Source organism: Salmo salar, chromosome ssa15, assembly GCF_905237065.1.
Source record: "Salmo salar chromosome ssa15, Ssal_v3.1, whole genome shotgun sequence".
Taxonomy (NCBI): Eukaryota; Metazoa; Chordata; class Actinopteri; order Salmoniformes; family Salmonidae; genus Salmo; species Salmo salar.
The window spans coordinates 60,637,014-60,652,785 of NC_059456.1; the positions used below are offsets into that span (position 1 = coordinate 60,637,014).

A 15,772-nucleotide genomic window follows, 5' to 3' on the forward strand; every position below is an offset into this window, starting at 1 on the left:
ACAAAAACAACTCCCTCTCTCAAATACACCCACATCAGCAGCCTGCCATCACCTGTCAACTACTTTGCTAAAGCAGGCATGTTTTAAAAGGTAACACGCTACTCCTTACAGTTTTTGTATAGCTTTAGTGCAATTTCACAAGTATGAAAGAAGATTCTTTAGTGATGAGATAATCCTCCAGCACCCATTATGTTTGAGTGTGTGTGTGTCAGAGAGGTGACGGAGAGGACCCTCCACCCCCAGACACTGACCCCCGATGCCCTGAGAGCAGCCCCCCTTCCTGGGTAAATCTGCCCTCCAGCCCTGGAACATACCACCAGCAGCAGTCCAGAGTGAGCGCCCAAACACACCACTACACACACGCTCATCAGTTCAGTACCCAGCCCAGGACTCTCACACAAGCGCGCGCACACACACACACACACACACACACACACACACACACACACACACACACACACACACACACACACACACACACACACACACACACACATATACACGAAAACACAAAGACACGCACACATACAAAAAGCTACATAGAAAAGCGCACACACACACACACACACTCAGACATACTCAGAGACACAGAGACACATCTGCATACACACACAAACACAGGCACAAAGTCACACAGACATGCGCCCAGATACACACTTTGACATTTTCTTGTCAAAGGAGCCAGTGTGCACTCTCCCTCCCACCACCATTATCATCACAATCAACAGGCTTGTGTAGAGGTAGAGAGAGAGAGACGGGGAAGAACAGCAAGGGAAGAAGACAGAGCCCAAAGAGACAACGAGAGAAGGGAACCCAAAGAGAGAAGGATGACTAGAGCCAGATAGAGAATGAGAGCAAATGAGACAATAAGAAAATAGTAACTAACAGTTACTAAATAAAAAAGGAATGTCAGACATGGAGTGAGAGAGATAAATAGGAGATATATAAATAAAGAGAGGTGTGAGTGAGATTAAAGAGTCTGTTACATTGAATCAAACACCAGTCTCTCTCTCCCTCCCTTCCTCACTCCCTCCCTCGGTGCCCCCTGGCCATGTTAGCCGTGCCAGAGCCCCAGTCAGCCAGCGCAGCCCAGCACATCACTAACCCTCATCTCATCTGTTGATCTGCTTTTATCACCCAGCCATAACCAACACAGTCCTCAGGCACAGAGATATAGAGCGAGAGATACAGACAGAGACAGAGAGAGAAAGACCCACATCCCAGACAGACCCACATTCATAATACTATACTCTCACTCCTTTCACAGCTATTACCATAAAACTCTACTCCAACACCACTTCTTACAGTAATCTTACAGTAAACTACACTGTCACTCCTCACTAAACTCCTCACCCCTCTAACATCAATCATCAGCTCTCTCACAGTCCCTCCTCTCTCAATCTCCTAAAAGTCCTTATATCACTAATATAACATGTTATACCATTAAACCACTGCGCCTTACTAAACTGAGGATTGATTGGTTGGTTTACATGGGTGGCCGTGGTTCTTACCTGCTCTCCAGTGTGCACCAGCCACAGTGTGCATCGCCGGCCCCCAGACAGTCACTGCATGTTCTGTACTGGCTACATGTGGCTACCTTTACCCTCAGGAGCTATTGACAGAAGCACACATACAGACACTCAAAACACTGTACATAATACAGTATATTATTCACACCTCCTTATCTCTTTTAGCATGTTTTGTGCATTTACACACTGCCATACACACTGACCACACATGGTTAGGTCTTATCATGTTTATTAAGCATAACTTGTCGCCTGGCTTTCACACACATGCAAGGTGTCTTTCTCACTCTTTGTCTAATATATTATCATGTTGAATAGGTACGTATTTCTCTGTTTAGAGGAAGGACATTCATTCTCTCACACCAATTTTTCCAGTTGCAGCCCCACTTCCACAAACAGTTTGCACGGTTGACTCATAACCTTTGTGCATTATTTAACATACAACACTTTTAGACAAGGTGCCACCACATTCTCCTAAAACATCTGACAAGGCAATGCATTGTTATCTCTCTAAATTGTTATCTCTGAATGTATTTATCTGATGTGAAGTGAAGGGATATAATATCACTTATTCAGAAACTTGTAATAAATGCTAAATAACATCTGTTTTTCATAAAAAATATGACTACTCACTAGGCAAAACCAGGAAAATGCATAAACGAAAGGCATGTCAAACAAACAAACTAAACCAATGCCATTGTCAGTGAGAACATGAATAAGTCTGAGTCTAGTTGATGGATGAAAGTATTGATCCCACAGCCTTACATGGTGAGAGGTCATAAGGTAGAGGTAGTTCCTGTCTATGGGGTCAAAGGTCATAATGTGGTGCACTGATTCGCCGCCTGGTAGCTTCAGAGCCCACTGATTGGCCACGGTCAGGTTCTTCAGGAGGGTCAGCTGTGGGAGACAGGCAGAGTGCTTAGTACACACAAAGACACGTAACAAGTTAGGTAACAATTTAAGTCATGATTACCAGTGATTCTAGTTTTTTATTTAATGGATTTCATTCTTTCAGACTATATAAACCTTGTGTTTATACATGTAATATTTACACAAAGGCACACTACTTGGCGGTGCTGATGTGCAGTAGGCTACTTCTTTGAGTTAAGCAGATTCATTACCTTGGCCATCTCACAGTTTCACTGGGGTGTGATTTAGGGGTTATGCAACCAGGCACTTCAGTCCACTCCAACACAACTCACCCTCGATACTTTGAAAATACTCAAATTATATTAAGTCCTTTAACAAAGCACTTCTTGAGAAAAGGCACACTGTAAGATGTACACAAGAGTACACACAATTCTTTACAAAAAGTATAAAGTCTTTGGAATCTTGCTCGTACACACTCACATACACACAGTGATCCATAGACCACAGACAAATAAATGCTAAGGATGTGACTTGATGTCACACAGACAGTGAGAAAGCTTCTTGTTGAGAATTGTTGTGGTTTCTGTCTCAGCTCTATGGACATCCTGCCATCCTGAGGAAACCAGACAGAGATTGTTCTGGTGACAGTCCCGGACTCGGCTGCTTCTCTAGTGATCAATCACAACACAACCCACGAACACACACACATATGCATGAGCACTAGCACAAACTTTCACACACAAACACCTATAAAAACAGGCACGTGCACACACACACACACACACACACACACACACACACACACACACACACACACACACACACACACACACACACACACACACACGCCAATAAAGATCAAACATACAGGGTCACAATAGAGCCCCCCAATAGCCCACACCTGGGCAGATAGCAGGGAGCTGTGAAGAGGTGGAGATGAGTTGGGTACAGCCAGGTCAAACAACAAAACACCTGCTGTATACTGGCAGGTCACTCACTGCCTCTCTCTCTCCCCTGTCTGACTGCCACTAGATGAAAGACTCTATTCAACTCAGGAGTACTCAGCTGCTCCAAGCGCTCTCTCTATGAGCGCGTGTGTGTGTGTGTGTGTGTGTGTGGGGGGGGGATAGAGTGTGTGTTTGTTGACAATATAATCAAAGGACCCTTTTTATGGTTGAGATAGTGGACTGAGAGACAGAAAGGGAGAGGGAGTGAAAGAGAGACAGACAGAGTAAAATAGAGAGACAGTGCTGCTGTAGTGAGAGACTTGGTTAAAAATGTCTGTAATTACTTCATTGAGGGTCTCCCACCCCCAGTAGCAGAGGCCTAACTCAATCTCTACCCCTGTTCCCATGTACTCTACTACTCCGCCTGAGCCAAGCTCACAGACAGAATCACATTACACACACTAACAGCAGCATTACCCTCTGTTACAGTGCTGCCCCCAGGACAAACACAAACACACAAATGTGTACACGCACACACCCACACACAGCATAAAACACACAGACCTCCTGTTTTGAGCATGAACACATGCATCATACATATATGCCACATGTAACACACTCCATATTAAAACACACATGCACTTGCGCACACACACCAGGGTTTCCTTTAGGAAAATGCGGCGCAGGCAGCATTTGAGAAAAGTACCGGACACATACGCATTGGGTGTGTACCCTGATTAGAGCGTCCACCCACGGTGCTCAGAATGACAGAAATTCTGATGCACACTTTGAAGATGTTAGAATACCTGTCCACATTTACTGTTCCTCAGCCAACAAGACGAGTAACCAACAGCAACATCACTAGCCTATATCAATCTACTATCCCACATAGTAGAAAAGTTGACCTATTCTATTTCTCAGCTTGTTGAGAAAGAAATAGCCTATTCCAAACAGACTCTGGGACAGTTTGGGATGATAGATCCCAAATTCATATAACTAATAAGCCTAGGCTACATAAAAAACAAGTTAAAAAGCATTGAGGCTGATGCAACAGATCAGAACTTTTAGTTGAAAATGTTGATAAACTATTATTTCTTCACATTATAAGCGCAGCAATTCGCACAAGGCGGTAGACTACGCATGAATGTTCGTTCCATAGTGCAATTAGAGGGAAAGCACCACTGTCAAAAGCAAACCGCACATGCGAGCGGTTTCATGTGACAGAGATGAAAATATCTGTTTGAATTTAGAAAGAGAGGAGATCTAATAGGAAAGATCTAGCATGGGTTGCTATAACTAGGATTGTGCCTTTTGCTACTAGACAACGAAAGAAAATATATATAAAATAATTGCCTACAAGGATATGGTCTAATATTGGCTAGGCTACTTTGAAGCAAGGTACGACATGCCTCATAATATGTAGTGAAACGTTCACGTTTCAAACAATTAAGTAAAAGTTTTCAAAATGCATACTGCCTCCAGCACATTGCAAAGTGATGTGTGACGCGTTGATGAACCCTGCTGATGAAGCCTGCCTTCCTTTGTCTTCCATTTGCTGTTTGAGATGCTGTAACAGCAGCAGGCTCTGTATCTGTATGCTGTATGGCATGATAAAGATACATAACGAATATAGCCTAGCCTACTGTACACACCCGCCAATTTAATTCCACTAAATTATGCAAATGAATCTATAGACCGATAAGCATGACCAGTCAAAAGTATTTCCAACAACTGGTATTTCCATCAATGAATAAGCTAAAAAGCATTATTTCGCAATGGGATTTGTTCTTCTTCTCCCGGATAATTGGCAGGGTCAATTTTATTTATCAGCTTTTCAAATGTTTTATCTGTAAAAAAAAACAGCTATTACCGGCTAAGGAAAACCCTGGTGGGTGAAGCTTCAGGTTAAAGATAAAGTGATGAACTATGAATCCACCTCAGCCATTGTGAATGAAAAAGTACTTTTTTTATGTGTCCAGATGTGGTCACGGGGGGGGGGCATGAGATATTGCCCTTTCAAATGTATTTTTTTGTGTGCATTAAACTTCAGAAATATGTTGCTGGATGATGTCTTGTTTTAGGCCTCCTAAAAGAGCTTTCTGTCAGCTTTTTTATGTTTATGCCAGAGGTATGGTGGTGGTTAAGGTGGTTTGTGTGTGTGCGTGCGTGTGCGAGTGCATATGCGTGTGTGTGTGTGTGTCCAAATTGTCTGGCCTAATTGTATATTTAGGTTTTGGATGTGTTTTGGGTTGTCTGCCTATGTCCTTACGCCACTGAGTAAAAGTGGTTTGGTGTTTACCCAATGTGCATACCCCATACCCCATGATTATGTGCTCTGTGTGTTCTCACAGCATGTGTGTTTATGTCTGTCTGTTGTGTGTGTGTGTGTGTGTGTGTGTGTGTGTGTGTGTGTGTGTGTGTGTGTGTGTGTGTGTGTGTGTGTGTGTGTGTGTGTGTGTGTGTGTGTGTGTGTTTGCTTGTGCGAGCGTGTGTGAGCGCGACACCCACATAAAACAAATGTTCTCTCAACTCTGTACACTTTTCCTCACCCTGCTCAGATGTGATCTTTCATTTTTACAGTTCCTTGCATTTTAAAGCACCTTTTTTGACCTACAGTAATTCTACGTTATTTTCTCATGTTAGCAATGTCTCATCTTTATTCATTACCTTTTAAATGCACTTTTCCCTGCAGTTCAATCTATTGTAATGTACACCTTACACTTCTCTGATAACATCTAAAACTGCTCTCTCTTCTTGGTAAATGTGACTATTCCTGAAAGAAAAATGGATGTCAATAAAGCAGTTCCTCTGACCTTACGCAGTCGTCCGGTGCTGGTGCCCAGAAACACCACAGTGTGGTGATGTACGTCATCCACGGCAACAGAGCTGAGGCCCAGGGACTCAAACAGGGGTGTGGCCCTCAAGGGCCTTTGTAGGGCCAGTGGGTGCTGCAGGTGGGCTGCTCCACAGTCCAGCTGCTCCGGTTGCAACTGACAGATGGATATAGAGAGACAAATAGCCAATGATCAAACTTTGAGTCAGTTTAAAATATCTCAATAAACAGGAAGAGAGACAGGCAGGCAATTATGATAAAAAATATATATATACTGCTCAAAAAAATAAAGGGAACACTTAAACAACACAATGTAACTCCAAGTCAATCACACTTCTGTGAAATCAAACTGTCCACTTAGGAAGCAACACTGATTGACAATAAATTTCACATGCTGTTGTGCAAATGGAATAGACAACAGGTGGAAATTATAGGCAATAAGCAAGACAACCCCAATAAAGGAGTGGTTCTGCAGGTGGTGACCATAGACCACTTCTCAGTTCCTATGCTTCCTGGCTGATGTTTTGGTCACTTTTGAATGCTGGCAGTGCTTTCACTCTAGTGGTAGCATGAGACGGAGTCTACAACCCACACAAGTGGCTGAGGTAGTGCAGCTCATCCAGGATGGCACATCAATGCGAGCTGTGGCAAGAAGGTTTGCTGTGTCTGTCAGCGTAGTGTCCAGAGCATGGAGGCGCTACCAGGGGACAGGCCAGTACATCAGGAGACGTGGAGGAGGCCGTAGGAGGGCAACAACCCAGCAGCAGGACCGCTACCTCCGCCTTTGTGCAAGGAGGAGCAGGAGGAGCACTGCCAGAGCCCTGCAAAATGACCTCCAGCAGGCCACAAATGTGCATGTGTCTGCTCAAACGGCCAGAAACAGACTCTATGAGGGTGGTATGAGGGCCCGACGTCCACAGGTGGGGGTTGTGCTTACAGCCCAACACCATGCAGGACGTTTGGCATTTGCCAGAGAACACCAAGATTGGCAAATTCGCCACTGGCGCCCTGTGCTCTTCACAGATGAAAGCAGGTTCACACTGAGCACGTGACAGATGTGACAGAGTCTGGAGACGCCGTGGAGAACGTTCTGCTGCCTGCAACATCCTCCAGCATGACCGGTTTGGCGGTGGGTCAGTCATGGTGTGGGGTGGCATTTCTTTGGGGGGCCGCACAGCCCTCCATGTGCTCGCCAGAGGTAGCCTGACTGCCATTCGGTACCGAGATGAGATCCTCAGACCCTTTGTGAGACCATATGCTGGTGCGGTTGGTCCTGGGTTCCTCCTAATGCAAGACAATGCTAGACCTCATGTGGCTGGAGTGTGTCAGCAGTTCCTGCAAGAGGAAGGCATTGATGCTATGGACTGGCCCGCCCGTTCCCCAGACCTGAATCCAATTGAGCACATCTGGGACATCATGTCTCGCTCCATCCACCAACGCCACGTTGCACCACAGACTGTCCAGGTCTGGGAGGAGATCCCTCAGGAGACCATCCACCACCTCATCAGGAGCATGCCCAGGCATTGTAGGGAGGTCATACAGGCACGTGGAGGCCACACACACTACTGAGCCTCATTTTGACTTGTTTTAAGGACATTACATCAAAGTTGGATCAGCCTGTAGTGTGGTTTTCCACTTTAATTTTGAGTGTGACTCCAAATCCAGACCTCCATGGGTTGATAAATTGGATTTCCATTGATTATTTTTGTGGGATTTTGTTGTCAGCACATTCAACTATGTAAAGAAAAAAGTATTTAATAAGATTATTTCTTTCATTCAGATCTAGGATGTGTTGTTTAAGTGTTCCCTTTATTTTTTTGAGCAGTGTATTTTGGATAAAATAATATCAATTATGTGTCAACATCTAAATATTGCTCTCAGCATTGTTCAAAATTATTTTATTTGTGAGTATATATGTGTATATATAAATCATTGGTTCTAATCGCGAATGCATTTTGCGAACAAGTAGAATCATAAACAGTGGTTTGTTTGTTATGTTCGCCTGCGTCCACTGGATTTTCCTCACGGATTTGCCTTTTGATCATTACATTCACCACTCTCTCAAACGTCTAACTCCGCCATGTCGTGGCACAGGCCGAGGGTTTGAGACGTGAAACGAATTGTCCCAGCTGAGAGTCGGCTCAAGTAGGGAACTAGAGACGCTGTTGATAGTGTGTTTGCAAGATGCCGAACAAAAGGCAATTTTAAAACCGTCCCTTTCCCAGACATCCCCAAACAAACATACACTGACTCTGGTAAATAGTCACTTAGATATGTTAGTTAGTCAGGTGGCTAGCTGACAGCAGAGACTTCTATTGCAGTAACGTTGAAGGGCTCTGGCTACCAGGCCTATTACTTAGCCAGCTAGAAGGATGAAGTAAGAAGCTAACGCTAAGTGGAGATGCCTCAACAGGAGCAGAAAGAGGCTACTGAGTTCTCATAATAACGTTGCTCTACAGACTAGGCTACTAAGTTTTCATAATAACGTTGCTCTACAGACTATGCTACTAAGTTCTCATAATAACGTTGCTCTACAGACTAGGCTACTAAGTTCTCATAATAACGTTGCTCTACAGACTAGGCTACTAAGTTCTCATAATAACGTTGCTCTACAGACTAGGCTACTAAGTTCTCATAATAACGTTGCTCTACAGACTAGGCTACTAAGTTCTCATAATAACGTTGCTCTACAGACTAGGCTACTAAGTTCTCATAATAACGTTGCTCTACAGACTAGGCTACTAAGTTCTCATAATAACATTGCTTTACAGACTAGGCTACTGAGAAAGAAAGTGATGTGGCGCTCAGTGTTGAGGCTGAGGCAGGCTTCAATGCATGCTGGAGGAAGAGACAGAAAGAGAGAGGAAGCAAACAGAGAGTGGGTTAGTACAGTGGGTTCATATTAGTTTGCAGCCCAAAATAGTTTCGACACTACAGACAGAAGTTGGCACATCTGCAGTACCGACTTCAGACGGGCAAAACGGAGACCACCACCGTGCTCCTGAGAGTCTCATCTTTCCATAGAGTGGTCATATTAGTTAGTAGGCCATTTGGACAATACAAAGGTTTTGTGGGAAGACTGATTTTCGGGATGTCTCCTGGTCTGACAAACAGCGCAGTAGCTCTGCCACTTTCCAACACAGATGTGGTGGATTGAGACACAGCCCATGCCAACAAAATAAAAATCTGTAGCTTAACCTGACGTATTTTGATGGGGATTTCTGTATTATGTTAATTCAATTTACAAACAGGTGAGTCATTTAAGCAATAATACATGAGAGGCCATGTGTTATGACATTTTTATCATGGCTGTGATGTGGCCATAGCCACAAGATGAAGACTCTTAAGGATTTTGAAACCAAATGAAGTGGGTTAAGATGGTGTCTCATAGAGACAGAACATGCGCAGTTTGAGCTACTCCAGGAAGTGACACTACAAGTTTTGGTTAAGTGCTGCCCCCTCTTATTGAGTAACTGAAGTTGAAGGCTGACCACTGCAGGCTGACAACTTCTTCTGTGTGCAATTTTAAAATAATCAGTTCGAGGACATAGATCTGGTGTATTAAAAGTAATTATTTGCAGCATGATTGTCTTCTAAAAAATCTTTGCACAAAGATTGCCATTTTTCCATTCACTATAATGGGGGAATCCTGTTTTCTGCTAACAATGCCTGCAGTACCGAGGTTGGCCTTGAACTCATATGGCTTCAATGAGAGGGGGAAGTCGTTCTCCACTGGTTTTAACACTGTTGGGTGGAAAGCCTTATTTGCATATTTTTTTCCCAGGGTGCCTTTCGAGGGAATTTTAGAGGTACCAGTACCACCAATGACTGTGTTTGTTAATGACAGAGACATGATTGTTGCATTCGATTGCTGTTAATCATACAATCTTCACCAAGTGAATATTTTATCATAAAGTCAAGATTTTTTATGACAGTAAATTTTTTGACAATACCATACTCTGACAGCCTAGTTTTATACTAACACAATGTTCTGAAACTCCTGTTTTGCAGGTCATATATGCATGTCATATTATTCTGGCTTGCAAAGTGTTATTTAAATTGGAATCCAGCCAGTTAGGATAGCTAACAATTGGAACTTTTAATCACACACAACTGCAGTTAGAATGACTACCAAGGTGGGAAGATTGCTAAATGAGACTACCTAAACCATCTAAACTGGAACAACCATCTCAATAATGGGTGAAATAAGTCCAACCACTTACATATTGGATTAGTTTAGAATAATGTATGTTATTTAATTTTGTGTGGTTGGCTATAAAACAAATTAAACAATCAATGTGCATGCAGAAACATATATATTAAAACAAACTATTCTAAAAAGCAACCTGCAACAAAGCATACCAGGGAATGTGATAATAAACCCCCTTTCTGGTAATTTTAACTCGGAGAGTTCATGGAAATTAACTCAACACAGCCAAGTAACAATAAAACCACAAGGTGGTGATTCAACTGTGATTCAGTGATTGAACTGTGATTCAAATGACACTTCATTTATTCACTGTAGGTGGTGTAAATTTCAATCCCACTAGAATCAGCACTCAGATATACCCCAACACCGTGATTTGCAGTGTAGCATCTTTATGACCTGCCTGTCAACACAATGGTAGGGTGGAATTTCTCAGCACTCCTCAGAAGCTGCAAGCTGCATAAATACCTTTTATAAGACACATTGTTTGAGTACTATGGGTCCTTTAAATAATGAGAGGGGATTTATAGTGTGAAAGTAATAGCCTTTATATATATGATCTATAAGAATACATTTTTCTTCCTAAATTATGTACGTAAAATATTTTTTATAGGCCTAATCTAAGAGCATGTATTATGTTATTTGACACATTGAATACAGATTAACCTCAATAATGATTATGGGCTATGATACTACCTTTTCCTAGAGAACGAATCAGCTTGCCTTGTGGAAAAAGTATAATGTTACCCTACATTTAATTAAAAAACTTGTTGAGTATCGTTTACTTAAAAAAACATGTCCATTATACGTCTCCAGTAGAGGCCGAAAGCTTGAATGCGCTGGCGCGGATGAGAGTTAAACAGAAGTAGCCTACCCCGCACTGTTCCCATAACCAGATACTGCACACAATCACCGACCTGAGCGCGCTCATGACAAGGAACTTTTCCCATAGAAATGATATGGGGTGATTCATTATTAAAACTGTCTGTTGCCAAAAGCAACATATTTTGCCAATTCATTTATACAGGCCTATAGTAGCAAGTCCAATAAACCCACATCTTTCGGATTTTTTTTGTATCGCGTTCCATGCACGTGTTGCTCCTAACTTTATCAAAATCAAATTAAATAAAATGAGTTCCCACCAAGTCTCAAAAATATGAATAGGCCTACAAATCTCACTAAAGTTTAAAACAAAATGCAATGATAGTTTTCAGGCTTCACTTACCACCAGATTCCCTTTGTGTACGCACGCTGCGCCCGAGCCCTGAATGACGCTGTCCAGCACCTGCACCTCGCTGCTGGGGGAGTTGGAGCAGTTCCTCCGGCCCTGACGGATCTCCTCCTCGATGTCTGAGAACCGAAACGCACACAGGGCAGACTTTCTGTCTGATTTGGTGAACACTCCGAACAAGTACGACTCCAGCCCCTCTCCGGTCCCCGAGTGGATCTCCGCGGGGTGAACAGAGAGGAGACGGTTGTAGATGTTCCCGTTATATCCACACTGGAGCGGCATCTGGATGAAGGACTCAGTGAGTTTACGGCTCTCCGAGGTGGATTTTCTGGGGTTCTCGGTGTCCAGGCATATCCTGGCCAGGATGCTGTTCGGCTGGCTCTCCTTGTGGCCCATTTTCGCGTCATTGTTGATAGCAATATAAGAGTAGGTCTTCTGAATGAAGGCATGGACAAAGTTTAGTTTATTCTTCTGCTTCACCTCCTGTTTGATCTTGAAGACGTTATCCTCGGACGGGTTGATGTCATAGGTGAACAGCCTAGATAAATCACTGATGTTCAGGGACCGAATGGCGATTTCGGGTGTATTCTCGAAGCGCAGGTCCTCCTTGCTGTGGTTCTTGGGGAAAAATGTGGTCCCGACGCCGGTGTAAGTGGCCCCAACGAGGAGTCGGGTGTTCCCCCCATGGCTCCTGAAGATGAGCCCCACGGTGGAAGCGTTGGGGTGGTTCGCGGCGATATTCAGCATGCTGGGGAACACGGTCTTCTCGCCCTGAGGGGGAAACTCCACCGCTATCTGAGATATATTTTCCATCTTCCTGAGCTCACAGAAGCCCTGGTACACCGAGCCGCATACCACCAGCACCCCCTGCTCCCGGTCCAGCTCGAGCAGCTTGTTGAAGTTGTCAGTGAGGGATTTGGGGTGCTCGCAGGGCGCTTGGGGAAGCTGCGGCGCATGGCACAACAGGTTGTCCTCCACCGGCCCTGTTCTCTTCTCCACCTCCACGCTCAGGGTCCTGTTAAGCTGGTAGACCATGTTTACCGTAGCCAGGTAGACTTTTCTACTCACCTCATCCACCACAAAGTTATTGGTCTGATTTGGAGAGGCGAACGCCTGTTGGATCTGTAGCGCGCTGGCAAGCCATGGGCTGTGCTGTGCATTCCAGGACGATTCCAGCACCAAAACGCCGAAAATCAGAACAACTATCTTCTCTGAAGGAGGCATTTTTCCTTCTGGCCGGTTTCCGCGTCTTCTGTGCCGAGGGGTGCATTGAGTAAGGAAAAAAATATTGTGTTTGTTCCTACTGCGACAATCCAAGAGGAAAGGCTGTTTCCTGCTCAACGCCTTAACACAGAGTGACGTGATAAGAGAGTCGTGCTTCCTTTTCTCAGCGCAGCGCACATCAGAGCACAGCAGAGGAGGGCTGAGAGCGCAGAGCTGTCTTCTGCTGCTGCCCCTCTCTCTGCCCACTCCACCCCGCAGCCCCGCGCCCAGCAGCTGCACTCCTCAATCCTCCCATTCATTCTTCTCAATATTATACGTCTTGGAATTTCATCATGTGAGATTTGTTTCAGTCAAAGTTTATTGGAGTGGTTAGGGTAGGCTAATTGTAGGCTATTTGCGTAATAGACATCCACACACCAAGGCAGAACAATAATGGTGTAATTACTGTTAATTAGTTATCTATCTATAAAACTATAACAAAATAATCCCAAAATGATCAAAATAGAATAATAATTTGAGAGGGATTTGAGGGGGAATAATAATGTGAGAAGAAAATATAGCCTGGGCCTATTTTCTAAAATAAAAACCTACAACAGACTACTACATTTAGATAGCCCAGTTGATGTAGCCTGTCATCCTAAATCAGTGCTCTGCTCCTCTTAGGGTTGATGCCGGGAGCTGCTCTCACATCCTGTGGCCAGTGGCCCCTTCCCACTGGGCATAAACTGGTTGAATCAACTTGGTTTCCACGTCATTTCAACCCAAAAATAAACGTGATGACGTTGAATCAGTGTGAAAAACTGATTGGATTTGCAAAAAATCATCAACGTAAGGGGATTTCATATTTTTGACCTAATTCCATTGACATGGTGAAATTTCTTGTTGAGTTCATGTGGAATACACGTTAGTTGATAACTTAATAAAATGTAAATCAAAACTAAACGTTAAACTGACGTGTGTGCCCAGTGGTTCTCAGATTAGTTATGCAGATTTGCAAAGGGCTCCGTCTGCGCTCTGTGCACATATGGTGGGGTAAGCACCGTGAAAGTGCTACCAGATGGGCACCGCATTGCACCTTTCCATTTTTTGACATTCACATCTATTTAGCTTTTGGATCTCTGCCTCATAAATATTCAAACGCAACACATGTGCACCTCTCAAAAATGTATGACGCTTAAAGTTTCATTTTTTTTTACAGAAATGAAGTGCTTCTTGTTCACAGCTCTGCAATGAGAGAACATGCAACATTTCAGTGGGATATCAATACAAAAAGTGACAGCGCAGACTGGGAGTGCATCTTTTGGATTACCCACATTCTCTCAAGGGCCCACATAATGTAAATACAATTACCCAAAGACAGATCAGAAAGGTGGAAGGGAGAATAATCTCTGGAGTGAGTGAGAAATACGCCAATTTATGCTTCATGCCAGTTCGTGCACTAATGCCTTGCTGGATCTCTCGCGGCCGGCGGTCACAGGGGACCTGTTCTGTCCCACTTAGTTCCGTGCACGCCTCCCATCACCACTTGGTGCTGTTATTTGTGCTGATAAGCACCACCGGGGCCTATGCGTGTTTACGTTTGCCCACAAACACGCTCATCTAATTGGACAGTGTGGAGTGGCAGGAAAGAGGTATGATAAGGAACCAGCTCACTGATCGCTCTGAGGAAGACTACCACACACACATATCGCCTACACACATCCTCCAACACACCCACGAAAACCCCTCATCTCTACTAAGAGTGAGAGGGAAGGGAAGGGACTGAGGAGAGAGACTGGGGAGAGACGCGATATCATGGGTCACGGCTGTCAAGGATCAGATATTACTGAAGAGGTGTGACGGAGTGCTGCACTCTGGTTACCCTCGATTTTTCATGACACCTCATGGAAGTGTGTGTGTGTGTGTGTGTGTGTCTGTTAGGGGGTAGAACTATCTAATCAAATCAAATCTTTCCATGCTTTCCACCTGGCAACCCCTACCCCGGTCAACAGCACTGCACCTCCCACAGCAACTCGCCCAAGCCTTCCCCATTTCTCCTTCTCCCAAATCCAGTCAGCTGATGTTCTGAAAGAGCTACAAAATCTGGACCCCTACAAATCACCCGGGCTAGACAATCTGGACCCTTTCTTTCTAAAATTATCTGTCGAAAATGTTGCAACCCTTATTACTAGCCTGTTCAACCACTCTTTCGTGTCGTCTGAGATTCCCAAAGATTGGAAAGCAGCTGCGGTCATCTCCCTCTTCAAAGGGGGGGACACTCTTGACCCAAACTGCTACAGACCTATATCTATAATACACTGCCTTTGTAAGGTCTTCAAAAGCCAAGTCAACAAACAGATTACCGACCATTTCGAATCCCACCGCACCTTCTCCGCTATGTAATCTGGTTTCAGAGCTGGTCATGGGTGCACCTCAGCCACGCTCAAGGTCCTAAACGATTTCTTAACCGCCATCGATAAGAAACAATACTGTGCAGCCGTATTCATTGACCTGGCCAAGGCTTTCGACTCTGTCAATCACCACATCCTCATCGGCAGACTCAATAGTCTTGGTTTCTCAAATGATTGCCTCGCCTGGTTCACCAACTACTTCTCTGATAGAGTTCAGTGTGTCAAATCGGAGGGCCTGTTGTCCGCACCTCTGGCAGTCTCTATGGGGGTGCCACAGGGTTCAATTCTTGGGCCGACTCTCTTCTTTGTATACATCAATGATGTCGCTCTTGCTGCTGGTGAGTCTCTGATCCACCTCTACGCAGACGACACCATTCTGAATACTTCTGGCCCTTCTTTGGACACTGTGATAACAACCCTCCAGACGAGCTTCAATGCCATACAACTCTCCTTCCGTGGCCTCCAACTGCTCTTAAATACAAGTAAAACTAAATGCATGCTCTTCAACCGATCGCTGCCCGCACCTGCCCGCCCGTCCAGCATC

General features: G+C 44.3%; 1 protein-coding gene across 1 annotated transcript in view; it reads right to left on the reverse strand.

Moving 5' to 3' along the window:
* LOC106571875 (plexin-D1) overlaps window positions 1–12,985 on the reverse strand; it is a 113,496-nt gene extending 100,511 nt beyond the window's left edge. The window contains exons 1-4 of the mRNA XM_014145393.2: window positions 11,609–12,985; window positions 6,157–6,333; window positions 2,292–2,423; window positions 1,512–1,612 (exon numbers count right to left, since the gene is read on the reverse strand). Of these exons, the coding sequence (XP_014000868.2) occupies window positions 1,512–1,612; window positions 2,292–2,423; window positions 6,157–6,333; window positions 11,609–12,838 (1,640 nt within the window). The 5' untranslated portion in view covers window positions 12,839–12,985. The remainder of the gene's footprint in view (window positions 1–1,511; window positions 1,613–2,291; window positions 2,424–6,156; window positions 6,334–11,608) is intronic.
* Window positions 12,986–15,772: the final 2,787 nt, after the last annotated feature.